Source organism: Chelonoidis abingdonii, chromosome 16, assembly GCF_003597395.2.
Source record: "Chelonoidis abingdonii isolate Lonesome George chromosome 16, CheloAbing_2.0, whole genome shotgun sequence".
NCBI classification, from domain to species: Eukaryota; Metazoa; Chordata; order Testudines; family Testudinidae; genus Chelonoidis; species Chelonoidis abingdonii.
This window is the reverse complement of record NC_133784.1, coordinates 14,526,368-14,553,446: the sequence shown is the minus strand read 5'-3', so window position 1 is coordinate 14,553,446 and position 27,079 is coordinate 14,526,368. Positions and strand designations below refer to the sequence as shown.

General features: G+C 45.2%; 1 protein-coding gene across 10 annotated transcripts in view; it reads left to right on the top strand.

Moving 5' to 3' along the window:
• ZSWIM8 (zinc finger SWIM-type containing 8) overlaps window positions 1-27,079 on the top strand; it is a 135,068-nt gene that overhangs the window by 73,205 nt on the left and 34,784 nt on the right. For 9 of the 10 annotated variants that reach the window (XR_012657090.1, XM_032778294.2, XM_032778295.2 and 6 more), the window contains 7 exons: window positions 6,778-6,950; window positions 8,783-8,890; window positions 13,793-13,874; window positions 14,319-14,439; window positions 14,874-15,075; window positions 21,967-22,142; window positions 24,938-25,937. Coding sequence is in view for 9 of the 10 variants with exons in the window: in XM_032778294.2 (XP_032634185.1) it covers window positions 6,778-6,950; window positions 8,783-8,890; window positions 13,793-13,874; window positions 14,319-14,439; window positions 14,874-15,075; window positions 21,967-22,142; window positions 24,938-25,937 (1,862 nt within the window). In the remaining variant the exon portion in view is untranslated. Of the gene's footprint in view, window positions 1-6,777; window positions 6,951-8,782; window positions 8,891-13,792; window positions 13,875-14,318; window positions 14,440-14,471; window positions 14,614-14,873; window positions 15,076-21,966; window positions 22,143-24,937; window positions 25,938-27,079 lie in introns of those variants that run through there. The other variant, XM_032778300.2, reaches the window with a different exon arrangement.

The following is a 27,079-nucleotide window of genomic DNA, read 5'->3' as shown; positions in this document are numbered from 1 at the left end:
TGCACAGCCAGAGAGCAGGGCTACTAGAGAGGCCCAGCACAGGGCTTCAAGGATTAGGGATGCGTTGAGGGAGGAATTTGAGGCTGAAAATCAACAGTAATGTTTGGTGCCTTGCACAGGCGTAAAGTGCAGTGGTTACGATGTTAGTAGGAATCTGTTTTTCCTAAGCTGATTTGCAGTGCCTGTTTCTTTGCTGGGCTAAGGTATCTTTTTACTTTTCTGCAATAATAAAGACTGTTTTCAAAGCCAAGAATTCATTTATTGAAAAGAAAATAACTTTGCAAGACAACCAACATTTTGGGAACCTAAAAGGGCGGGGGGGCGGGTGCGGTGGGGAACTGTACAGTCACAGGTTTGAATATGTCACGTCGGGAGTGCTGTGCAATGACTGCTGCACTTCAGGATGCGTATACCGCATGGTGATGGGGGTTGAGTGCAGAGGGTAAGGGTCATAGTTCTCAGGGCTGGTTGGTGAACGTACAGGTGTTGGAGGCAGCTGGTGGTGGTGGTAAGAACCTGGATGCTGGGGAAGGGCGTTTTGAGCTGACATTGGGGAATAAGGGAAAGAGCTTTGGGATGGGGGGGACCGGCACCGTAGTGCTCTGCCTGCATGGCTACGAGCGCCTGGATAGAGTCCGCTTGGTGCGCCAGGATGCTTAACAGCTGCTTTGAGCTTTTCTTCCTGGCCGCTGTGTTTTTCTGGCGGATCCTGCTTTCCCTTTCCCTCTAGTCCTGCAGTTTTTGATTCTCTCTGACAGAGTGATCTATAACTGCTTGCAGCAGGGCGTCTTTGCTTTTTCGCGGCTTCTTCCAGAGGTTTTGTTGTCTTTCAGGTGTTGATAACACGGGCATCCGAGAAATCAAGGTTGCTTGTAGAAAGGCAAAAAAGGCAACAGTTAACAGAGGCAGTATTGTTTATATCACATCAGACAGTTATTCCCACACAGTGAAGGAGTTTACAGTCTTCACAATAGCATAATTTTCCCATGCTAAAGAGAGCTCACATAATCCACAGGAGTAAGGGGATGAGTAAGGGGGACTGATTGCTTCTGGGCTGTACTGGGGTTTCTGTGCATTGGGGAAAGCAAACAGCTGCAGGGGGGACCTACATTGAACAGTCTCCCTACATTTTCCACAGGAGTTGATCCTGCAAGATATCTTGCTGCTGCGGGTCACCTGGGAAGAGCGGGAGGGTCTTCTACAGCAATGTGGATTCCGCCCTGGCCCCTGTGCAGCTTGCCTGTGTGCAGCAATGGTCCCCCTACCCCTCACGGCACAGTGGCACGGATGCGTTAGCCTGCCTGGGACAAGGACCACAGTGGCTCTCTCAATAAACTTGCGCAAGCCCATTGCCCACGCTCTGGCTGAAACTTTTGAATAGATTACCGAGGCCGATTACCGCGATGTGATAGACCACATCAATTGGGCTATTCCACATCTAGGCATGCTGCCCTAGCCTCCCTCCCTCCCTTCTCTTCCCGAAACATTTCCATCCTCAAAATAAAAGCCGCTTACGGGAACCTGCTCCTCTGCTTGTCCTTCATCAAGTACCAGCTGCTGCGATTGGCTACCTTCCTCCTGGCTTGAGAAGAGCTCCTGGCTGCATGCTTCCTGGGACTCCGAGGTGTCTCCCCCACCCCAGTACCCTCATCTCGCGTTTCCTCCTTCCCCCCCTGCTTCTCTCCTCCTCCTCCGCCTCCTCCCCGCTCTGAAGTGTCCATCGTGGTCCTCGGATTGGCGACGGGGTCACCCCACAGTATCGCGTCCAGCTCTTTGTAAAAAACGGGAGGTCGTCGGGGGCAGCACCAGGAGTGACGGTTTCCCTCACGGGCTTTGCAAATGGGGTGTTCGTACTATAGGATCCTGACTCCGCAGCTCGATAGATCACTTGCTGAAATAACTCGGGGAATTATAGTTACTGGGTGCGACGTGGAACCATCCCTTAAATGCCCTCGGAATTTAAAATCCCTCTTCCTGTTTGCTCGCCCAGGTGTGGTGTGCATTCAGTTGAATCTTTTTCCCCCAGTGTCACTGACCTCCATACGCCAAACGTAGCCCCAGCATGTAAGCATAATTGGTGAGGTTGCTGTGACCTCATCATGTTTGGGGTGGAGGAGCTTGTGCAAGTCCCAGCTGCGTCTCCAGCTGTAGAATTACGAACGCCTATGGTCAGATAATCAAGGGCTGCGAAAGAAAGGCATAACCGGACGATGCATGCAGGGTTAAAGCGAATGAGGCTGCGGAGCCCTGAGGCCAGGGCAGTAGAGTTCGAACTGATGAGCAGAGCGGCTGAAAAGGCATTCTGGGATACTTCCGAATACCTCTGGAGGCCAATAACAGTGCTTTTGGTGGCCACACTGGTGGAGCAGCTCTGCATCACCAGAGCTGCAGTCGTTATTCCCCAGGCAGAGGTAGAGTACAGCCAGCGCTGTATCCAGGGAGATATAACGCTGGATGTGCCTTGCAAGTGTGGACGGTGTGTGAGTTGCAGCGCTGTAAAGCCACCACCAGCACTACAACTCTCCAGTGCAGCCAAGCCCTTAGCTGTTAAATTTTAAAGTAACTCGAGGGTTTGATGTTTAGATATTCGGAATGATCTTCTTTGGTGTCAAACTCAAAAAATGCCACGTGATCTTCATACTTGTTAACTGAACACTTACGCACTTTCCCTCATAACTAGCTTTCTGGAGCCATTGCATTTTTGCGGGGATGGCAGATAACTTCCAGTTTCTTGTACCTGATTTTGGAAATTACGAATGTATGAGTATATAGGTCCTTGTAATGTGCTCTTCTGGGGATGTGTAGAAAAATGGCATATTAACAAATATAGGGGTAAAGTGGAGAGCGAGAGGGAGAGAGACAGTTCTTTGTGTTTCTACAGCCTTCTAAAAGGTGACCAGCTCAACCAGGTGTGCAGTGGGCATGCTTTCCAGCAGAGAGGGGAGAAATCGCAATTGTGATGCAGTGTGATCTTCTAAGCAAACGGATGGGTACAATAAGATTGATCTCTGAAATGGCTATTGAATGTTGAAGATACTACAAGACTTTCCTCCTCCTTTGCTATTAGAACCATTCTCCCTTCCCCAAACTTCTGTAAGTGATCTTTCTTCATATACACACAAAATGTCACTACAAGCTTTTGACATGAAGGTGTTACCATGTCCATCCTTGTTCTCTGGAATTCTTATGATGGCTCTCCTGGCATGCATAAGCTGAGTACTGCTGCAGCTCAGACTTATTACATGCTTAATTTTTGTTGTCTCTGCTGATATATTTCCTAGAGTAGTGAAGAGACTATTTGAGCTGTAGCATCCAAATGTAGAGCATAAATTAGACCTGTGGCTGGTGATGAGCAGTAATTTTGTGGTGAATGCTTCCTTTCATTTTGATTTTGTTTCACATTTTTCTGCTGCTTTAGTGATTGGGTGGCATTCAAATGCATTAATCACCCAGATCAGGAGGAGGATTTGAATCCCAGCGCACAGCAGCAATAAAAAAGATAAACAAGGTGCTAGCAAGTTTATTTTAGCATAGAGATTAAGTACCAAGCAAGAGGTCCTACACTGTATATGAATTGTTACAGAATATTGTGTACAGTCGTCATAACAGTCTTGTAAATCATTATAAAATTTCAATAGCCTGAGTGTGCAGCCTGCTTGCCCACTCTGACACTAATGCTTCTGGGAGAACAATTTTAGATACCTGTCCAAAAATACAATTGTTTTGTCATCCCAGGACAGTGAATGTGTCGGAATCTTCAAGGCTGAATATTTTTATTTTGGAGGTGGTGCGGCAGAAAAGAGCATAGATACCAAGTCTGAGGAATTTAATTGAGGCTACATTAAAGGAATTGAGACTGATATTCATTGCTAAAAGAGGATATGCCCAGGTGACAGATGTCTTCAAGAGACATTTGAAAAGGATTGACATGCTTTGTTAGCCTTTTCCTGCTCCTGGCATTTAAAATGTCTCAGTGAGTAACCATTATTTGTAGAGGAAGTTGCCTTATGAAGAGAATGGGTATGCACTGTGTGTAGTAGCTATTCCTGAAGCCAACGGTCAGTGAGATTTTTCCAGTCTTCCTGAATGTAAATATAAGGGCTGTTTGATTAATCGCAGTTAAACTCACGCAATGAACTCAAAAAAATTAATTGCGATTAATTGCAGTTTTAATCGCACTGTTAAACAATAGAATACCAGTTAAATTTAATAAATATTTTTGATATTTTTCTACATTTTCAAATATATTGATTTCATTTACAACACAGAATACAAAGTGTGCAGTTCTCATTTTATATTATTTTTATTACAAATATTTGCACTGTAAAAATGATAAAAGAAATAGTATTTTTCAATTCACCTCATACAAGTACTGTAGTACAATCTCTTTGTTGTGAAAGTGCAATTTACAAATCTAGATTTTTTTTGTTACATAACTGCACTCAAAAAACAAAACTTTAGAGCCTACAAGTCCACTCAGTCCTACTTCTTGTTCAGCCAATTGCTAAGAAAAACAATTTATTTACATTTACGGAGATACTGTGCCTACTTTTATTTACAATGTCACCATAAAGTGAGAACAGGTGTGCGTGGGATTTTTATAGCTAGGATTCCAAGGTATTTATGTGCAGAATAGGCTAACGTTCGTATTCCTTCATCGCTCAACCACCATTTCGAGGGACGTGCTTCCATGCTGATGATGTTCGTTAAAAAAAAAAAAATGCATTCATTAAATTTGTGACTGAACTACTTGGAGGGAGAATTGTATGTCTCCGGTTCTGTTTTACCCACATTCTGCCATATATTTCATGTTATGGCAGTCTTGGATAATGACTCGGCACATGTAGTTCCTTTTAAGAACACTTTCACTGCAGATTTCACAAACTAAAAGAAGGTACCAAAGTGAATTTCTTAAGATAGCTAGAGCACTCAACCCAAGGTTTAAGAATCTGAAGTACCTTCCAAAATCTGAGAGAGATGATGTGGCGCATGCTATCAGAAGTCTTAAAGAGCAACACTCCAATGCAGAAACTACAGAACCCAAACCACCAAAAAAGAAAATCAGCTTTCTGCTGGTGGCATCAGACTCAGATGATGAAAATGAACATGCATCAGTCCGCACTGCTTTGGATTGTAATTAAGCAGAGCCTCATCAGAATGGAAGCAGTTCTGGAACAGTGGTTGAAGCATGAAGGGATGTATGAATCTTTAGCGCATCTGACATAAATATCTTGCAACAGTGCTTGTGAACACCTGTTCTCACTTTAAGGTGACATTCTGAAGAAAGAACGGGCACAATTACTCCTGCAAATGTAAACAAATTTGTTTGAGCGATTGGCTAACAAGAAATAGGATTGAGTGGACTTGTAGGCTCTAAAGTTTTACGTTGTTTTATCTGTGAATGCAGTTTTTTTTATCTAATTCTACATTTGTAAGTTCAACTTTCATGATAGAGATTACACTACAGTACTTGTATTAGGTGAATTGAAAAATACTATTTCTTGTGTTTTTTACGGTGCAAATATTTGTAATAAAAAATAAATATAAAGTGAACATGGTACACTTTGTATTCTGTGTTATAATTAAATCAATAGATTTGAAAATGTAGAAAACATCCAAAAATATTTAACAATGTGATTAATCGCGCGATTAATTGCAATTAATTTTTTTAATTGTTTGACATCCTTAGTAAATATGTAATTAAATTCCTTCTATGTTTTCTCATGGAATAATTGGATTGATTTATTTTTGAAAGGGTCACTGGAATTTCTCTTTACCATTTATTTTAGTTTCATACAAGAAGATGCTTTAGTGCCAGAGAATACAAGTTATAAAAATAGGATATCTACAAAATCACAAGGAAGCATGGACTTACTTTTACTCCTTCTGGAGCAATAATTCCTGGCTTGTTGGTGGTTTCTGTAGTGGAATAAGTGCTAGCAGGCAGGGCCGGCTCCAGGCCACAGCGCGCCAAGCACGTGCTTGGGGCGGCATGCTACGGGGGCGCTCTGCCGGTTGCCGAGAGGGCGGCAGGCGGCTCCGGTGGACCTCTCGCAAGCGTGCCTGCAGATGCTCCGCTGGAGCCACGGGACCAGCGGACCCTCCGCAGGGACGCCTGCCGGAGGTCCACCAGAGCCGCGGGACCGGCAAGCGGCAGAGCATCCCCTGCGGTGTGCCGCTGTGCTTGGGGCGGCGAAATGGCTAGAGCCGGCCCTGCTAGCAGATACTCATGCATAACCCAGAGCTGCGCCATTTTACGCTTTTCAGCATTCTGAACTTTGATCTGGTTAGAAGTTTTTTCTTAGAATCTTTGGTTTGGCAGTAGCATCTGAGGGTTCATCTAGCTGATTCATCTTCAATATAGCAGGGCTGAATTAAGTCATCCTATACCATGCCTAACGCAGGTGCCTAGTCCAGCCTTGAACATCTCTGCTAATAAAAATTCCACAATTTTTCGTACAAGCTTGCCTGGCTTTCCTTGACTATAGATTAACATTTTAGATTAAAACTAGTATTTCTGAATCTCTTGCAAGGTGTAGATGACTTGCTTCTAAAATGTGATATACATCTGACATCAGCCAAATGGGAAGAGCCCAGTGCTGGAGACTTAACAAGTTGCTGTCCCGGTGTGATTGCAGTTCTAATAATCAGAAGAACTTTACTGTTTAACATTAAAGTACAATGTTAAAATGCACATACACAAGTGTTCCTTTGCATTCTGCACACTGTCACACACTGATGCGCAGGGGATAGTAACTTTGGCCTATTATCCCACAGGTTTCCACCTGAGTGCCACCGTGGTACCTCCGCAGATGGTGCCACCAAAAGGTGCATACAACGTGGCAGTGATGTTTGATCGATGCAGGATCACCTCATGCAGCTGTACCTGTGGAGCTGGGGCCAAGTGGTGTGCCCATGTCGTGGCCCTCTGTCTCTTCCGGATACACAACGTAGGCCTTTAAATACAATTCTGTCATTCTCTAGGTATCCTCCTGTAATGACTAGAGGTTTTGGATGGAAGCTCCATAACGTAACCCCTGCTTGGTTCTCTCCAGTGAAGTTATTCTTGACTGTTCCTTATCTAAGGGCATGACAGTTGAGAGTCATGCAGCTTTTGAGACTGGAGTCTTTATATGGTAATGCAGGCCCTATGCATTCACAGTTTGAATCTAAAGTTGATATTGTGCATCCCACTGTGATTAGATAAGATATCTCACTTTGCCCTATTTAATGTTTCCCTATTGTTTCTTCCTTCAATCTGCAAAGGGTCAGCAGTGGAGTAAATCTTGTGCTGGAAGTCTTTGCAAGCATGGGATTTCTTGGGATTTGAAAGCTGTTGTGCTGTTGAATCATCTTGAGTTGTATTTCAGTCAGTCTTGGTCTTCGTATGCACTCACTCATTTAACATGCTGTGCTATGGGTAGGGTGTCTGCCACCTGCCAGTCTGACACCCAAACTGTGAGTCTTGATTTTTTCATTAGTGCCAGCCATGTGCATGGCAACGTACAAACATAATGAAGTGGCACTCCTTACCCCAAGGTGCTCCAGTTGAAAATGGGCAGAATATAATGTTAAGACACACAATATACATGTGGAGGGTCTAGTCTTTTGTTGCAGATTTATCTGCTTAGTGGATTGTTTTTGAGAAGCTTTGCAGAAATACATTTTAAGGAGGGTTTTGAGTGTGGATTATGGAAAGGAAAAGAAGGTTCTGCATTGCCATGGAGCAATTATGGTCCATAGTGGTTTTTAATCAATCCCAGGCCCTCTAGATACATAAATAGATACTAATTACCTGTTGAAATTCACTAATAGTTTATCACTGGTATTTCACAATGGATAATCATCATGAGCTTAAACTGATACTTGCTGCCTTTAGTCTCCAGGTGGCAGCCGAGTGTATTAAACCCAATTTCTGCTCTGAAATGGTTTCTCTGTTGAAAAGTTGGTGTGAGAGGCTGAGAGTAGGCAGCAGCTTTCCTGATTCACAGCATTAGGCAGAAGAAGGTTTGGAGCCCCCTGTGTGACAAAAGCAAACCAGCATCTCGCCCACCAGAAAGGTTTTGCTCATTATTGAGAGCATTGTGGTGTTTACATACACTGAGTGCAAAAAGGAAGCTGCATGTAAAGGTATTGCTATATGCAGACATACTCGGATTCAGAACTAAACCAATTATCAATGCTGTCTCACTCATTGAAGTGCTCTCGCTTTATTCCAGTTTACATTTAGGTGGCTTCTGCTAGGAGATCTTGTTCTGCACAGTGAAAAAATTTGTGGAATTGGCTTTTGCTGTCTCTAATATATTTTTTAAAAGCCTATAATGAAGAGAACTGAATTTAGAATTGGAATGAATAAGCATCTAACAGTGTAAGTGGAATGAGTGATGATCCACAGAGCTGTTTCCTTTGCCAAAAGCTGAAAAGTAATGGCCTGCTTTAGAGGTTTGTTTGTGAACTCTCTGCCAGTGTTTGTACAGCTGCTAACTACAACAGAGCTTATGCACAGCTGTTCGCAGCATTTCCATGAAAAGGATCCTTTTCCTAAAAACAGATTCTGTAAAACCAAGCCATAGATGGTTTGAGTTTAGGCTACAGCATTGTCTTACATGATTACAAGAAAAATCCATATCTACATAGAGCCAGGAATCTGTGCTAGGACCCTATTAGAAATACCTCTGCTTGAGCATGGCTGTTACTAGGACTGATTCAATCATCTGGTGGACAGGGCTTAGTTCTGTCTGACCTTGTTGATAGTAGTACATCTCCTCTCCTCTCTCTCCAGGCATCTGCAGTATGCTTGCGAGCACCTGTTTCAGAGTCCTTGTCTCGACTGCAAAGAGATCAGCTACAGAAATTTGCTCAGTACCTGATCAGTGAACTCCCACAACAGGTAAGTGGAGACAATCCTATACCAATGGAACCCTGTTAAACTGAGATCCTCCTGGATTGCTTTGATCTCTGCCTGTAATGTTTTCCTTCCCAAATAGCCAATTACTGTATCTGATCACTTTCTAATAACTGGGAAGGCTTTATTTTGTTGTTTACCACAGGTTTTAATAGTTACTTGTTGTCCGGTAAAGGATTAGAATTGTGCCCTAAAAGGGGAGAGGAGAGTGACGCTTAGTCATCTCAAGAAATTGGATATCACATGGGCATAAACGGATGCGTAGCTCTTGGTTATGAAGATCATACATCTGCCAAAACAAAAGAAATTAACAAAGGGGAAGGGCATAGTGTTCAAAGTACAATTCAGTGTTTGTTGCCTCTTTATTGTGTATCAATTTAGTGCTGATGAAAGCTGCCTGATTTGACAGCCTTGAGAACTGTCTACAGAACATATACAGCATAGCCAGTGGAAGTGAAGGATTCCCCACCCTGCCTCACCAGTCTTTCAGCCCTAATCTAAAGAGGCCACCTCACCTGTAAGGGTGAAAGGATAGGTCAGTTTCTGATTCTGAGCTGTTCAATCTTGCTATCTCTGCTGAGGCTTGCAAAACAGAGGACAACTATGATGGGCTTTGTGATGCTTTCCATGAGTACTTTAACACTGAACAGTCATTGGATCGTAATAACTTTTAGTCTCTACCAGCCTGGGCTGCATTCAAACCAGCGAGGATGAGATGTAAGGTTTTTACGTATTTCTTAACCAGTGGGTCAGGAGCTGATAAGGGTTGAAAATTTTAGTACAGCTGGCAAAGAAAATCTTGTTGTCAGATGCTCCCAGTGTGGTGCTCTGCTCTCTTCAATGTTGGTATCACTCGACTGCGTGCGTGTGTTCCCTCTGTGTGCTGTCCCAGCTCTGCGCACTGTCCCAGCTCTGCGCAGATAGCTGATACAGCAGACCCGAAGAGAATCCCCAATGACTACAGAGTCTAGTAAGGTACGAAGGCATGTTGCTCAGGTTTATTGCTGTATCGACACAATGGCAGTTTCCCGTAGATTAGTCTAGTCTACCGGCATACTATGAGAAAGTGCCTCTTGGCAATGGACTTGGCTCAGTCAGTGGCGGGACTTTCCACTGTCCCCTTGGCCGGACCCAGACTCCGCCCCAGGGATGCCTTCTTATACACAGGTACAAACAAGTTGCACATCACTCCTGACGTATTGAGGTGCAACCCTTCTACATAGCCAGGTACAACCCCTCTACGTAGTCAGGTGCCGCCTCTCACCTTGTACATGTTGGTTTGAACAAAACAACTCTATCCATCATATTATCATTTTGCCCCTGTCATTGGGATGGGTCGACCTGTTCCTTATTATCTGTGGAATGTTCCAGTATAGGGTGTTCTGGTACCGTGTTTATACTTCAATGCTAGGTGGATATATGTTTATGCAATATCAGCCCTTTCCTTGGCAGCTTCTGTGAGCAGGGCCTGCCTTTGGCTCACAGCTTAACTTTGCTTTATATTAGCAAAGCCTTGACCATTACTTTAGTTCAGGCCTCAGGCCTCATACTGGGCCTTTATCAGGGCCTTTACTTACTACAAATCTCACTCCTGCACATTGCCTTACCCTTCAAGGCCAAATGTTGTCTGTCTGCCTCTTGAAACGCACACAAATTACTAGGCTTGTTGTTGTTGGTGATATTTTTTTTTTTTATTCTTGCCTTTATAGTAATGTAAGGAGATCTTGAAAAGTTTGAACTGAGAGTAAGGGTTGCTAACCTGGAAAAGTTGAGGAACATTGGTCTAAGCCTCTCAATCCCCCTGCTTCCTCTATTTTTGAAAGTATGTGCATACAGTGCACAGTGGGTGCACAGCTTATTTCCACTACGGGTTAGGACACTTAAAATGTGCACAAAGCACCTTTAGTAACTCATGGAACTTCAATAAGAACAATGTAAGTAAGACTCCAACCACCAAAAGTATTAAACTGCTTGTCATAAACAGATGGTTAAGGGTTAATGTCTCTTTTACCTGTAAAGGGTTAAGAAGCTCAGTAAACCTGGCTGACACCTGACCAGAGGACCAATAGGGGGACAAGATACTTTCAAATCGTGGAGGGAAAGTCTTTGTTTGTGCTTTTGTTTGGGTTGTTGTTTGCTCTCGGACTGAGAGCGGCGACATCTTCCAGGTTCTCCAAACTTTCTGAATCAGTCTTTCATGTTTCAAAATTATAAGTAGTAGCCAGGCAAGGCTGATTAGTCTTATGTTTGTTTTCTCAACATGTAAATGTGTCTTTTTGCTGGGAGGATTTTTACCTCTGTTTGCTGTAACTTTGAATCTAAGGCTGGAAGGGGGTCTATATGAATCTAAGTACTCTGTAAAGCATTTTCCATCCTGATTTTACAGAGATAATTTTTACCTTTTCTTTCTTTAATTAAAAGTTTTTTCTTTTTATGAACCTGATTGATTTTTCCTTGTTTTAAGATCCAAGGGATTGGGTCGGAACTCACCAAGGGATTGGTGGGGGAAAAGGAGGGGGGATGGTTAATTCCTCTTTGTTTTAAGATCCAAGGAGTTTGGCTTGGTGTGAAGCCTCTCAAGGCAACCCAGGAAGGGGAAAAGTCTGTGGGGAAAAGGAGGGGATGATTAATTTCTCCTTGGTTTAAGACCCAAGGGGTTTGGGTCTGGGTTCCCCAGGGAAGGTTTTTGGGGGAACAGAAAGTGTGCCAGACACTAAATTCTGGCTGGTGGCAGCGTACCAGATTTAAGCTAGTAATTAAGCTTGGAAGTGTTCATGGAGGTCCCCACTTTTTGTACTCTAAAGTTCAAAGTGGGGGGGAAAACCTTGATACTGCTTAGGAGCAAAAACTAGAGCAATCACATCAATGTAAAGACAATAACATACAGGTACTGTCCCTTTGCTGTAGATCGACCATGGACCAGAAGCAGTAACATTTCTTCCTGCTGGAGTATGTAAGAGAACCAGCCTTTCTTGCCCCCCTCCTGATTTTGTAGATTTAAGTATTTGGGCAGTGATTAGAAAAAGGCACCTGGAAACACGAGTAGCGCTGCTGTCAGTTGTTCCTTAGCAATGAATGAGCTGTCTGGTTGGTATAATGGAAGATGTATCGTCTCCTCCAATAGTGCATGCCTGCTGTGACCCCAGGAACAGCTGGATGTATAAATTATTGCCATTTTACCAGATGATCTGATGGGATGTTGTCCAACAGAAAGGTTTTAGGCTTTGTTGGAAAATCTGTCTTAATATAATGTTGGATCATTTTCACTTCGCAAAAGGCCTTCGATAAGGGAGGGAATGCCCCAAATTCATCCCATAGTCCCCAGAGTGTTGGGGATTAAGGTGTCTTGTTGTGGCTGCTTGTGAAGACTTTGTTTATGCGATGTAAAACATCTGTTCCGTGAACCACTGATGGTCAACGGAGAGCTAGAGTGTCACATGAGGTGGCTTTTTTTCCTTATTTCTAGCTGATGAAATATTGCCACGGGGAAGCTATTTACTCACAAATGTGGAAGAGAAGTGGTCCTCTGGAGCATGAATGTAACAGGTGGAGTTCTTGAGATAATCTCTCTGAAGATGATGTCTATGCTGCGAAAAGAGAAAGTCCTGATGTCGAGCATTTGGAATTTGTTACCCAGTTCTCCTTCTGAGGGCTACCTGCACTGGGGAACACAGTCTCCCTATTTCAGTTAAGCACACAATTTTGTTTTGCTGAGGTATTGCTCCCGCAGGCACTTGTTGCATGTAGTGAATATTCCCTTCCTGCTGCTGTTCCTCAGTGCTGCAGCCTTCAATATGTGAGGTGGTCTTAGCAAGTGATCTCTTACCTCTTGGATTTCTCACCTCTCTACATCTTGCAAAATATAATAATGGGAAAGCTGCAAGAGCTGCCTAATGCCTAGCCTGTTTCTCCAGGTGCCTCATAGACATGAAATGTCCCCACTGAACAGTTGTGGATATTGTTTTCCCTCAGTCTTTTTATAAGTGAAGATTGGCCCATATCATTCACAAATTTCTGACTGTGTAGGAGGGTGTGCAGTGAGTATTTTATGCTTTAGTCTCAGGTACACGATCACCTTTACCCCCAGCATTTTGCTGTGCAAAGTGGGGGTGGGTTGAGAGAGGAGGCCTGTGTTTGACCCTCTTTTGTATCACTCTTAAGTCTGAGCTATCTTCATTATCCATTGTGTTTATTGTGAGCATGAGTCCTGGTAACAAATGGATCCAAGACTGCAGCCCTGTACTAGTTTGAAAATTAGGAAAGCCAGCCTTCCTCCCTGCATTGTGGCTCCTAGGAACCCGGACTAAACCTAGGATTTAAATCTCCAGATCACCTGGAGACAGTGCTATTCAGCTTCTTAGGAAACGAGTTGGGGATAAGAAATGGAACCTTATATAGTGGGTACAAGAAAATGATGATAGTGACCTCTCAACTGCAGCCACTCAAAAGAGAAGCTTGGAATTTTACTGCTGTCTCCCACTCTCCCCAAGAAGGTTTGATCGGCCACTCCTTTTCGTGTTACTTTGTTTTACCTGTTAGGACGCAAACTTTGCATAAAGGTTTACATTAAAAAGAAGAAAGGTGAAAAAGTGGAATGGCTAGCGTTATACTATGGTCTCAGCAATAGCACATGGCGTTCCCTCCACTCTCCTTTTTTTTTAAAAGGAATATTACATGTCTCCAGCATTCAGGAACCTCTGGGTTGAAAACAAGGAAAGGAGCCTTAAAGGGTAACCTGGATTGAAGTGTTTTTAAACTGCTCTGACAAGCCAACAGTTCCTCGGTAACAATAATGAAAATCAGCGTAGCTTCTTGGTTTGTTATGACAAGACAAGATATGCAGATTTACTTTCAAGTCACATTCAACATGTTTCTCTTGTGTTTTAGATTCTTCCTACTGCTCAGCGCCTACTGGATGAGCTGTTATCATCTCAATCCACTGCCATCAACACAGTGTGTGGAGCCCCAGGTAATTTGGATAGTTTTTATCTGATTTGATTCTCTGTTATCTGCCTCAAGGATGGGAGCAGATATTTCTCCCTTGGGTGATGTTACTGAATTACTGGGACACTGCTCCTGAGATTGCTGTGGGAAGACAAGGAAAGGGGATAAGTATATGTGTAAACAGAGTTGCTGGAGGGAACTGCTGGTGCTGCAGACTGATGAGAAGGCATGGTGTGGAATCTTTAGATACTTCACAGCTTGGCTATTTTTAATGGAAGATATTTTCCATTAACCCATTGTGCAATGACTGCAATATGTTTCCAGGCCCCATGAACAGTTCTGAGACTGTTGCTTTCTGAATGGGATGAAGTTAAAGTGCATTGCTTATGTGCGGCCTGCAATCTCTTGTGTTATGGGGTGTAGACTGCATCTCTCCGACACCTGCAAACTGTGTATGTTCTTTCTCAAGATCCCACTGCTGGTCCCTCAGCCTCAGACCAAAGCACCTGGTACCTGGATGAATCTACTTTAAGTGACAACATAAAGAAAACCCTTCACAAATTCTGTGGGCCCTCTCCTGTTGTCTTCAGGTAAACTGCGTCATCTTCAGAGTAAGGACTGTATCCCTGCCTACAAAGGGTTGCGGAACATGGACTCAGAGTCCATGGGAGTGCTCTGCTTTGCTTCTACATGGACTGTATGGTGTATAAGTGAGCATCGTGCCATGAAACTAAGGATGCTTAATTGTGGGGTCACTCTCCCAGGTAATGTTCTCTGTCTGCATGTCTGTTGCAATGTTGAGTCTCAGTAGATAAAAACCCTCTCTAGTACTTTAGTCTTTTCACAATGTATATATATAACTTGCTTGTTCCTATCTGACTCCTGTTATGCTTACTCTTAAGTGATACACATTTGTCAAAGCCCTTCTCAAGATGCAAATATTTGATGGCCCAGAATCTATTTTTGTGTTGCTGTGCTTTGTCTTGTCTTCATTCCTGTTCTCCCTCCCCTTTCACTCTCTCAGTGATGTGAACTCTATGTACCTCTCCTCCACGGAGCCACCAGCCGCTGCCGAGTGGGCATGTCTCCTGCGTCCCCTGAGAGGGAGAGAGCCTGAGGGGATCTGGAACCTGCTCTCTATTGTTCGGGAGATGTTTAAGAGAAGAGACAGCAATGCAGCCCCTCTGCTGGAGATCTTGACTGACCAGTGTCTGACCTATGAGCAGGTATTCAGTCTCTCTTGGGGAGCAGATCAGTTACTGGGGAACCAGTCAATGGTAATGACTGTTCAATGCTCTTAGAATTCATGGCTTGGAAAAATTTTGTCTTTATGTGCATTGGGGGAGAGGCACATTTCCTCCAAAGTGAACTGCTCTTCAGTGAGCTTCTGTGGTCTGACTTTGGGTACTGGATCGGTGATGCTCACAACTCCATTGCATCCCATGATGATATGATATATGTGTATTTGTATTAAATCCTTTTTGTCATCTTTTGCCCGTGCCTCTTCTGTCCTATCAGTGCAGTTTACTCTGTTGAATTTTCCAAAACAAAGTCCATCTGCTATGACCATTACTTTTGCATTGACTTTAAGGGTTATGTTGGATGGCACAATTTCAGACTCTTCAGTTATTTAGTAGAAAATAGCTTTTGGAAGCTTTGACTTAAAAATCTGTTAACAATAGTAATAATAATAACAATTTTATGTGAATTTGGTGGTAGGGAAAAGTTTCATTTTGACAATCCTAGACACACGTTGTCACTCCACTATGCAAGTGTAGCCATGGGTTTCTTCAGTGCATGCTTCTCTCCCCCTTACCCTATCATGTGCCTCTACCTTAGTTGGAGTAGGAAAATCAAAGGTTTCTCTCTCCATGCCCATTCAGTCCTTGCTCTTTCTGATGATTCAGCTAAGAGAAGAACCATTTGTGAGAGTGGATATTATCAAGGCATCTGTTCTTTCGCAGCCAGACTGAGCCACAAAATTCATTTCACATAGGTCACTAAACTGCAGCCAGGTGGTGATAACTTTAGTCACTACCAGTGTGCTGGTTTTGCCACTATTGTACTGCAGAGATATTTTTATAGCTCTTTTCCCTATCTCCAGTCATTCTGCTCTTGTTTTCATTCTTGTGTGAGGTTCCATCCAGCCCTATGTTTCTATGGGTCCCTTCTTTGGGTATGTCTACACTTTGAAATTACTCTGATTTTACAGAAGTCGATTTTTGGGAACAGATTGTATAAAGTTGAGTTCGTGTGTCCACACTAAGCACATTAATTCAGCGGTGTGCGTCCACAGAACCATGGCAAGTGTTGACTTTTGGAGCAGTGCACTATGGTAGCTATCCCACAGTTCCCGCAGTCTCCGCTGCCCATTGGAATTCTGGGTTGAGCTCTCAGTGCCTGATGGGGCTAAAAATTTGTCGCAGGTGGTTATAGGTAAATGTCATCAATCGACCCTCCCTCCGTGAAAGCAACGGATGGATGTTGCTGACAGATGTGGTACTCCAGTGCTACACAGCAGCACCTCCTTGCCTTTTCAAGTTAGCAAAGACTGTTATCAGTCATACTGTACCGTCTGCTGCTTTGCAAGTTCGCAATGATGGTTACCAGTCATACTGTACCATCTGCTGCTGTCATGGGTGTTCCTGTCCGGCCTCGATGAGGTCAGTCGGGGGCAGACAGGCGCACCTGGACAAAAATGGGAATGACTCCCCAGGTCATTCTCTTCTTTAAGTTTTGTCTAATGGAGATTCAGTGCTGCCTAGAATATCAGGCAAGCCTACTAATGTCAGAGCCCCATACATCCCACAGAAATGATGAGCTGCATGCCATTCTAGGGGATGCACATACAACAACCCCATCCGTTGCTTCTCTCCTTCCCCACCCATCCTGGGCTATCTTGGCAGTTATCCCCCCATTTGTGTGATGAAGTAATAAAGAATGCATGAATTTGAAACAACACTGATTTTATTGCCTCTGCAAGCAAAGATCAAAGGGGGAAGGAGAGGGGAGGGCGGTTGACTTACAGGGAAGTAGAGTGAACCACCATTCTGCACTTGCTCAGCCTATAGTTGAACTGCTCCTTACTACTGTCCAGGCTTCATGAGCCATGGGAGCAAGGGGCAGGGTGAGGTAGGTGTGACTACACGCTGCTGCCAAATGGAAGAGCGGCCTGAGGCAGAAGCCTCCAGCTGGCATAATATTCCAGGCAGGGACTGAATTTCCATTAGACGAAACTTAAAGAAGAGAATGACCTGCCCGTTTTTGTCCAGGCGCCCCCGACTGACCTTACCGAGGCCGGCCAGGAGCACCCATGTCTGCTCAGGCGCCCCCTACCGACAAGGGGCAAGGCAAGGGGATGCAGTACTGTGTCTGCCAGCAGCACCTAGGAGACATACGGTGACAGTGAGCTGAGTGGGCTCCGTGCTTGCTGTGGTATGTCGTCTGCACGGGTAACCCAGGAAAAGGGCAAGAAATGATTTTTTGCCATTGCTTTCATGGAGGGGGGGTGTGGGAGGTGGCTGGTGACATTTACCCAGAACCACCTACGACACTGTTTTTACCCCATCAGGCACTGGAAGCTCAACCCAGAATTTCAGTGGGTGGCGGAAACTGCGGGAACAGTACAGTAAGCCAACCCTGTGTGCCATGTCGTCAGTCGCCCCCCCTTCCCTCAGTGAGAGCAACCTTTTTTTCCATGCAGACATCATGCCACGGCAAGCATGGAGCCCACTCAGCTCACTGTCACCGTATGTCTCGTGGTGCTCGCAGACGTGGGACTGCATTGCTACACAGCAGCAGCTCATTGTCTTTTGGCAGCAGATGGTGCATTATGACTGGTAACCCTCGTCATCGTACTCCTGGGTACTCTTTTAGCTGACTCCAGTGACGTCAGTCGGGGGCGCCTGGGCAGACGTGTGCTCCTGACTGGGCTCGGTGAGGTTGATCAGGGGCACCTGGACATAAATGGGAGACGATGATGGCCAGCAGTCCTATTGCACCGTCTTCTGGCGAGCAGCCAGGAGATGACTATGGCTAGCTGTCATACTGCACCGTCTACTGCCCGCCTGAGATGTATAAGAAAGATGGAGTGGAGCAAAACAATAAAGAGACCAGATTTGTTCAGTATTCATTTGCTCCCCCCCACTTCTTTCATGAATAGTCGGGGGAGGGATAGCTCAGTGGTTTGAGCATCAGCCTGCTAAACCCAGGGTTTTGAGGTCAATCTTTGAGGGGGCCATTCTGTGTGACAACGCTGTAAGTCATTTCGTCAGTCTCCCCTCCCTCCGTCAGAGCAACAGCAGACAATCTTTTCGCGGCTTTTTTCTGCGCAGATGCCATAGCACGGCAATCATGGAGCCCATTCAGCTCTCTGTAGCAGTTATGAGCATTGTAAACACCTCAAGCATTATCGTGCAGTTTATGAAGAACCAGAAGCTGAAAAACCAGGCGAGGAGGCGATGGCAGCATGGTAACGAGAGTGATGAGGGCATGGACACAGACGTACCTGAAAGCGCGGGCCCCGGCAATGTGGAGATCATGGTGGTAATGGAGAAGGTTCATGCCATGGAACGCCAACTCTGGGCCTGGGAAACAAGCACAGATTGGTGAGATCGCATAGTGTTGCAGGTCTGGGATGATTCTCAGTGGCTCTGAAACTTTCACATGCGTAAGGGCACTTTCATGGAACTTTGACTTGCTTTCCGCTGCCCTGAAGCACAAGAATACCAAGATGAGAGCAGCCCTCACAGTTCACAAGCGAGTGGCGATAGCCCTCTGGAAGCTTGCAACACCAGACAGCTCCTGGTCAGTCGGGAATCAATTTGGAGTGGACAAATCTACTGTGGGTGTTTCTGTCATGGAAGTAGCCAATGCAGTCACTGAGCTGCTGCTATCAAAGGTGGTGACTCTGGGAAATGTGCAGGTCATAGTAGATGGCTTTGCTGCAATGAGAATCCGTAACTGGTGGGGCGATAGACGGACTGCATATCCCTATCTTGGGACCGGACCAGCAAGGCATCCAGTACATAAACGACAAGGGGTACTTTTCAATGATGCTGCAAGCACTGGTGGATCACAAGAGACGTTTCACTGACATACATGTCGTGAATGCGCCGGAAAAGTCGTGATCCACTCTTACAAATCGGTCTAGTTTAAAGGCTGCAGAGAGGGATTAACCTCCCAGACCGAAATAACTGTTGGATGTGAAGATGCCTATAGTACTCCTTGGCGACCCAGCCTACCCCTTACCTGGCTCATGAAGCCGTTCACAGGCACCCTAGAAGATACTAAGAGCTGTCAACATAGGTTGAGGCAAGTGCAGAATTGGTTGTCAGAATGTGCATTTGGACGTTGACGGTCAGTGGTTGCAGTTTACTGATTCGCTTGGACCTCAGCGAACCAGATCCCCCATTGTTATGCTCTTGCTGCTCCAACAATCTCTGTGAGAGTAACGGGGAGAATTTAGCGGGTGGGAGTCTGAGGCAAATCGCCTGGCGGCCGATTAGAAGAGCACATCAGGAAGCACTGTACATCAGAGAAGCTTTGAAAACCAGTTTCATGACTGGCCAGGGTACTGTGTGATAGTTCTATTTGTTTCTCCTTGATGAAAACCTGCCCCCTTGGTTGACTCTAAAATTCCTTGTAAGCCAACCGCCCTCTCCCCTTCGATCACAGATTGGAAATAAAGTCACTATCATTTAAAAACCATGTATTCTTTATTAATTGATTATAAAAACAGGGAGATAACTCACAAGGTAGCCCAGGTGTGGTCGGGGAGAAGGGAAGAAAGAGGCCACTTCAATACTTGTTGAATTGACAGCCTTTTGTCCACTGGGGTGGAGCGGTTGGGTGCCTGGAGCCTACCCCCCGCGTTCTTGGGCATTTGGGTGGGGAGGCAGCTATGGAACATGGGGAGGAGGGAGGGCGGTTAAACAGGGGCTACAGTGGCTGTCTCTCCAGCTGACATTCCTGAACCTCCACCAGATGCTGGATCACGTCCGTTTGTTCCTGCAGTAGCCCCAGCATGGCTTCGTGCATCCTCTGATCTTCCTGCCGCCACCTCTCCTCACGTTCACTAGCCGCTTTCCTGTTCTGCACTATTGTGTCCCTCCATCCTTTGTGCTCAGCTCTTTCAGTGCAGGATGCCTGCATGAGCTCAGAGAACATTTCATCACGTGTGGTTTTTTTTCGCCGCCTTATCCGAGATAGCCTTTGGTACAGAGGAGGGAGGCTTGAAACATTTGCAGCTGCAGGAGGAAAAAAAGGGAGAGAAGTATTTAAAAAGGTATATTTTACAGAACAATGGGTATACTCTAATGTGAATAGTGTTGTTCACCATGACATAGCACATGTGATTTCAGTACAAGGTCATTTTTTGCATCTTGTATTGAGTGCCTGCAACTTTGGTGTTTAGACATCAAACACGCCAGGCAACAGAATTTGACCCTCCCCCACCACACCGCATGGCTGGTATCAGGGAAGATCCCTGCTAGGCAAACTCGGACAGCTCAGCGTGAAGCCCCCCCGCATCCTTTTCTCTGCGATAATCACATTAACCCTTCCCCAATCGCATGGCTGGTATCAGGGAAGATTCCTGCTAGCCAAATACGAACAGCTCAGCGCCAATGCCTCCCCTCCCTCCGCTTGGTTGACTGCGGGGAGGATTTCTTTTCAGCCACAGGCACACAGCCCAGTAGGAACGGCCACCTATGAATGTCCCCTTAATTAAATTCACATATTTCAACCAGGTTACCATGAACGATATCACTCCCCTGACGATAACCCAGAGAGAGAAAGAACAGGTGTTGCTTGAATGCCAGCAAACACCGGGACCATACGCTGCCAGGCTTTGTCATGCAATGGTACCAGATTACTTGCTACTAGCATGGTGTGGTCAAGTGTCCTACCATGGAGGACGGAATAAGGTTGCGCTGCCCAGAAACCTTCTGCAAAGGCTTTTGGAGTACCTTCAGGAGAGCTTCATGGAGATGTCCCTAGAGGATTTCCGCTCCATCCCCCTTAGCAGAACTTTCCATAGCTGTACTGGCAGCGAATGCTTCCCAATCCTAGGGAAATTAAATCATTAAAAAAACTTGCTTTAAACCAGGAGGTCCTTCTCCAGCTCACCTAGAGGTCCCTTCTACAGCTTAATGGTCTGGATAACCGCCTTGCGCAGGTACTTGATCAGGCTGAGAAGAAGATCCTGGCTGTTGGGAGAACGTTGTGTGCTGTGCTCATCCTCAACCTCGTTGTCCTTCTCCTCGCTACCTCATCTTCCCACATCCGCAAAAATCCTCAGCTACTGGCAAGCTGAGAGTACAGATGGGTAGTGGTATCGCCCCCCCTTCCCCCCCCCCCACAATTGCCTGCAGCTCAGCATAGAAGCAGCATGTCTGCAGCTCTGTCCCGGAGCGTCCGTTTGATTCTTTGGCTTTCTGGTACGCTTGTCTCACCTCCTTACGTTTCATGCAGCATTGTGTTGACTCCCTGTTGTGGCCTCTGTCCATCATGGCCTTGGAGATTTTTTCAAATGTTTTTTCATTCCGTCTTTTGAAACAGAGTTCAGCTAACATGGATTCGTCTCCCCATACAGCGATCAGATCCAGTACCTCCCATATGGTCCATGCTGGAGCTCTTTTTCGATTCAGGGACTGCGTGGTCACCTGTGCTGATCAGCTCTCCACACTGGACAAACAGGAATGAAATTCAAAAGTTCACGGGACTTTTCCTGTCTACCTAGCCAGTGCATCCGAGTTCAGATTACTGTCCAGAGTGGTCACAGTGGTGCACTGTGGGATAGGTCCCAGAGGCTAATACGTTGAATTACGTCCACACTAACCCTAATTCGAACTGGCAATGTTGATTTCACCGCTACTCCCTAAACTCGTAGTGTAGACCAGGCCCTTGTATGCCTCTGCTTTAATGCCCATAATTCATTTAAAAAGAAATAAAAAAACAAGGCATTGTATGCCTAGCGACAGAATTTACTATTCCTGATCGTCATTTACAATTTACTTCCAGAATTCAGGTCCTCCAGCCTGTGAAAATGTGGGATGGGTGGGACTCGGGAATCAGATGTTTAGGCACAGCTGCATTGAATGTATCTTCTTCTACAGATAACAGGTTGGTGGTACAGCGTACGAACATCTGCGTCCCACAGCAGTGCTAGCGGGCACACCGGCCGCAGTAATGGTCAGTCAGAAGTGGCTGCTCATGCCTGTGCCAGCATGTGTGATGAGATGGTGGTTCTCTGGAGGCTGGCTGTCCTGGACCCAACCATCAGCCCACAGAGGTGAGCACCAGAATCTGATAATCTGTAATGGATTCCTTAAAGAGTCCAGTCCAACCCTCACTATTTGCTCTGTGGTGCACACATACTCTTAGCTTTCTTTCCTTACATGTCTAGTGATTGAATCATACTTTCCTCATTAGGCAAACTGTTCTGCTGTCCATCCTCATGGCCAAGATGGGCTCTAATATCCAAGATGAACGTAATCACTTTCAGCTTTAATTGCTAGTATTACTGTTTGTTTTTAATCCTGATTTTCAGATTGAATAATTTGTCTCTTGTCTGTGTGGTTCTTTTAAGTTGCAAGTATGGTTATGCACTTAGTTTTTCTAATCTGTCCTGATGGAGAGAGCCTTTCTGGAATGGCAATGCGCTGAAGGATTCAGTTCAGTGATAACACCCAGCCTTTTCTTCATAACTGGTTTCTGGAGTTCCTAGTTTATAACTGACATAGTCTTTGCTAATTATCTTGCACTGCTTTGCATTACATTTCAGCTCACACTGAATCAGCCAAGTGGAAAAGATGTTCAGATACAAATGTGTTTTTGGTTTATCCTGCTGTACTTGCTGTATATTTTAGCTTAGTATAGACTGCTGATTTGAGCCCTCATTGCATATATGTATATTCATTAGGGTATTGATGTATGTTTAAGAATACTGGCTCCTGCAGGATACCATTTTTCTCTCTGCCCCATTCTGATGTAACAACTGATAACTCATTGCCTCTTCTTAGTCAGTCCTCCTTGCCATATTAGTCAGACCATACTTCTCCAGTGTCTGTGCCGCTTGGGCAGTGCTGTCAAATGCTTGGCTGAAATCCAATTTAACGACATGCCCAAATTGCCCTCACTGATCTGCCCTGTTTCTACATTGAAAATGCCTGTTCAGTTCAGTATGGCATGATCTGTTTTATCAATCTGTAGCTGTAACATGCTAGATTCCTTCACAGGTTTCTTCTTTACCCAGATTACTCATTATTCTTAATCTTTTTTTAATGTTTGGAACTATATGTTGCTTTCTGCAGTCTTGGGCAACCTCGTGTGTATTCCAAGATGTAGTGACAATTATTGCTAGTGGTCCTGTTTCCTCAGCCAGTACCTTCAGGCCTCTGGGATGAAGCATGATGCTTCTGCAGGTTTATAAATCACGATACCTTGCTAACTTGCACACAGTTGACTACCTTCTCCATTTAGCAAAAATTGAATATTAGATGTTGTGTTCAGGGCTCATGTTAAGACTTCTTTGTTTTACAAAATGAAATAGCTTATTTCATGTTTTACAAAATATTTGCAGTTTGCAGTATTAGGCAAGATAAGATGAAGTGCATTGTCTGTGTGTTATGAAAGATCATAAACAAGAAAAGTTAATTCTCGCTTTGTCAGAATGAATGAAGCCAGGATGATCTTTTTGGCATATTTTCTTTTTAGCTTTTTTCACTTTCTAATCTTCTAAATTATTATTAAACTTTAATGTAAGGCCGTAACTTTGTAGGATACATCAGTGAGATTAAAAAATATTTATCTCTGCCTCTAGAGAGTTTACAGTCTGAAACAGGAAAAAAAATATGCAGAGAGACAAAGAGAAGACAGTAGGGAATCAGGGACAAGATTTAAAACAAACAAAAATGTGAATCATATTACGTAGTCAGTAAAACATAAAAGTTGTTTTGTTGTTTATAAGGCAGGGTTAAATCATTCTTCCCTTCTATATAGTGTATGTCTGTCTTAACATTTTAGTTATCTGAGTAATTCCAAATTGCTAAAAGTTCTATTTCATTTCATGCATAATTCAAATGCCTCTTGCTTTATTTCCAATTCTCTTAGAGTTTGTATAGAGTCACTAGAATGGTGCCCACTTTCAATTCCTTTGACTTGTTTTATTCTCATTCCTGCACGCTGTTTCTCAGTGGATCGCAATGAGGCTTGCTACAGCCTTCCCAGCTTGTTGCAGCTTCCCCCTATCCTAATGGCACCTTTTCTATGAGTAGTTCCCCTCCCCCTTGCTACTTTCTTAACTAATCCCCATCAGCCTATTCCTAGCTAATTGGTTTTCTTAGAGGTCAAACGGAAGCAGTTGGTGTTGTAGAGCTCCTTTAAGTCCAAACTCTTACACCCCTTGCTCAGTTTACTTCTACCTTCTTTTGCTCCTGGGGCTGATAAAATCACTAGAAGATTGAGATGTTTCCTTTTGTTCCCGAGAACTCTGGAATCAATGGCAAAGGTAGGAGGGGAGTTCACTGAGAAATGTGGGATTTCCCCAGTGATTTTGAAATGTTTTCTTTGGCGCTTTGGATGATTTGTGTAGGCTTTAGTGCTCACGAAAGGAGAACCAATAGCACTGATTGGAGCTGGGCATGGTACAGCTTCAAGCCCTACACAAACTTTCTCACTTTGTTTGCGAGTGATTCTTATTCCTGATGTACACAGTTCCCTGTTGTAGTCCTTGGCTGTTTTAGCAGAGTGCTAATGTCACATCTATGATAGGTGAACTACAGGTTGTAGCTGCTCAGGAGCTCACAAGCCAGTGCTTCATCCTGAGCCCCCAGTCCACAACACATTCCCATGTTTGACTTGGTAGCATTTGGCTTCCATGGCATAGGCCTGTCTAGAAGCTGATTTTTGACATGTCTCTTTCCTTTATCTTCTCTGATGTTTTTTGACTAATGCCATTTACACTAATTCAGCAGAACGGTTTCTTGGGGGAGGATGAGGTATTCTGTGAGGTTGGGAGTCTTTTGTCATGGTGTGTTTTATGGCTGCTTTCTGATCTGTCTTCTCTTCTCTCTCCTCTTCCTCCAGGCGCAGAGACATCTGCACCCAGCTCAGACAGTGGCAGCTGAAAGTCATAGATAATGTCAAGAGGGGGCAGCACAAGAAATCCCTGGAGAAGCTCTTCCAAGGTTTCAAGCCAGCTGTGGAAGCCTGTTACTTCAATTGGGAGGAGGCCTATCCCATCCCTGGCATCACGTACAGCAGCACTGATAAGAAGAATTCGTTCTGTTGGGTAAAGGCTGTCCAGCAGAGGAACTGTCGGTTGCAGTGTATGGAAACCACGTGTGAGACTAGCAGAGGCCATGGGCAGGAACCTGGGGGAACCTGTCTGCACCCAGGGGACAGGTCACGCCCGTCTTCGCAAGAGCCAGCTGTCCGTCCTAAGGAACTCATTGGGAAGCGGAAAGTTGTCTCTGAAGCCCCCCAGAGGGCTCTGCGCCGACTTTCAGCGGAAGGAGATAAGGCTGTTTATAAGACAGCAGTAGGCAAGGCCAAGCTGCCGGTGGGGAAAAGCTTAGCCAGTAAACATAGTGGGAAACGCCGCATGAGCAGTGAAGACAGCTCTCTGGAACCAGACTTGGCAGAGATGAGCCTGGATGACAGCAGCTTGGCTCTGGGGGCGGAGGCCAGTAACACCTTCAGTTTCACGGAGAGCCCCCTGAGTAGGAGCTACAGGGACACTTTTGAAGATGACGGGGGTGTGTACTTCTCGGAGGGTCCTGAGCCCAGCGTCAGGAGCAATCCCGCTGCCAAGAAAGCTCCAAAGGATCCTGTGGAAGAAGTGGGCAGCGGAGATGACGATCTGCCTTCTGCAGATGAGAACGGTGCAAGCCGGAAGCCAGAAGTGGGAGAAAATGGTGCAGCAGGGGGCGGGGAGGAGGGAGAAGAGGAAGATGATTACCAGGTGTACTATCTGAATCCACAGGAGGTGGCCAAGGAGAAGGAGGACAAAGCAGAGGCGGGGAATGAAGAGGAGCAGGACATCTTTGCTGGTATAAAGCCCCTGGAGCAGGAGAACAGGATGGAGGTGAGTGAGTTTTAGCTGGAAAATGGCAACATGTGATCATATTTCTTAGTTTTTGTGAGTGTAACATATCTAAAGTAAGTTAAAAGAACATTATAAAGTTTGCAAAGTCAGGCAGTCAAGTGAAGAAAGGCAGGAATTAAAGTTGGTTGTGCTACATTATTTTGGTCCCGATTATGATAGTCTTCATGCAGTTTTTTTCTGACCTCAGTGGAAGGGTGAGATTTGGAATCATGGGTTCCATTTGAGCCTCTGGAGGGCAGTGTGTTCTAGTGATTGCTAGTAATTCTGCCCGTTTCCCCCAAAGCTTGACCCTTCTGTCCCTGGTCTAGTTTTGTCTGTTCCTCATCCCTGACAGCTTTTTCCAGTCTCCTCACCTAGTCATTTCTAATCTCTCCTGCCCCTAGATTCCTTGTGTCAGTTTCCTGGCTCCCCATCCCAGCCTCCTTGCCCAGTCATTTCCAGTCCTCCACAATCACCCGGTTCCTTGTTCCCAGCCCCCTCCTTCCCCCGGCACACACAAACAACCCAGCTCCTTGTTCCTAATATTCTTGCCCAACCAGTTCTAGTTCCTCACTCCCATCATTTTGTCTGACCAATCTCATTCCTGTCCCCACTGGCTCCCAGGCCCAGTCTCCCTCCCTAGATTCCTCGTACAATCTCAATATTCTTTCCCCCAGCTCATTCGTAGGATCTGTTTCTCCTTTTCCTCACTCCACTGGTTCCCAGTCCTAGTTTTCTTGCTGGCTGGTCCTAGTCTGCCTTCCTCCTCAGCTCCTCATCTAGTCTGTCTCCTGCCACCTGCTGGCTCCCAGTCCTAGTCTCTTACCCAGCCAGTCCCTCCAACTTCCAGCCTCAGTTTTCCTCTCCCTCACCAGCTTCCAATCCGAGTTTTCCTTCCCTTCTTCAAGGTGTCTTTGTTCTAATCTGCTCCTCACACCCCAGGTCCAGCTCTTGTCACCTCTGCATTCAAATTACACAGGTTCCTTCTCCATACTGCTTGGGCTCAGCAGAGCAGACATTGAAAGCACAGGAGAGGCAGGCTCCCTGCTCTCAGTTCTTTTGCCCAGCCCTCGCTGAAGCAATGCAGAGGGGCAAGTGCAGGGGAAGTCCTGTGAAGCTCAGCCCTGTGTGGATAAATTTTG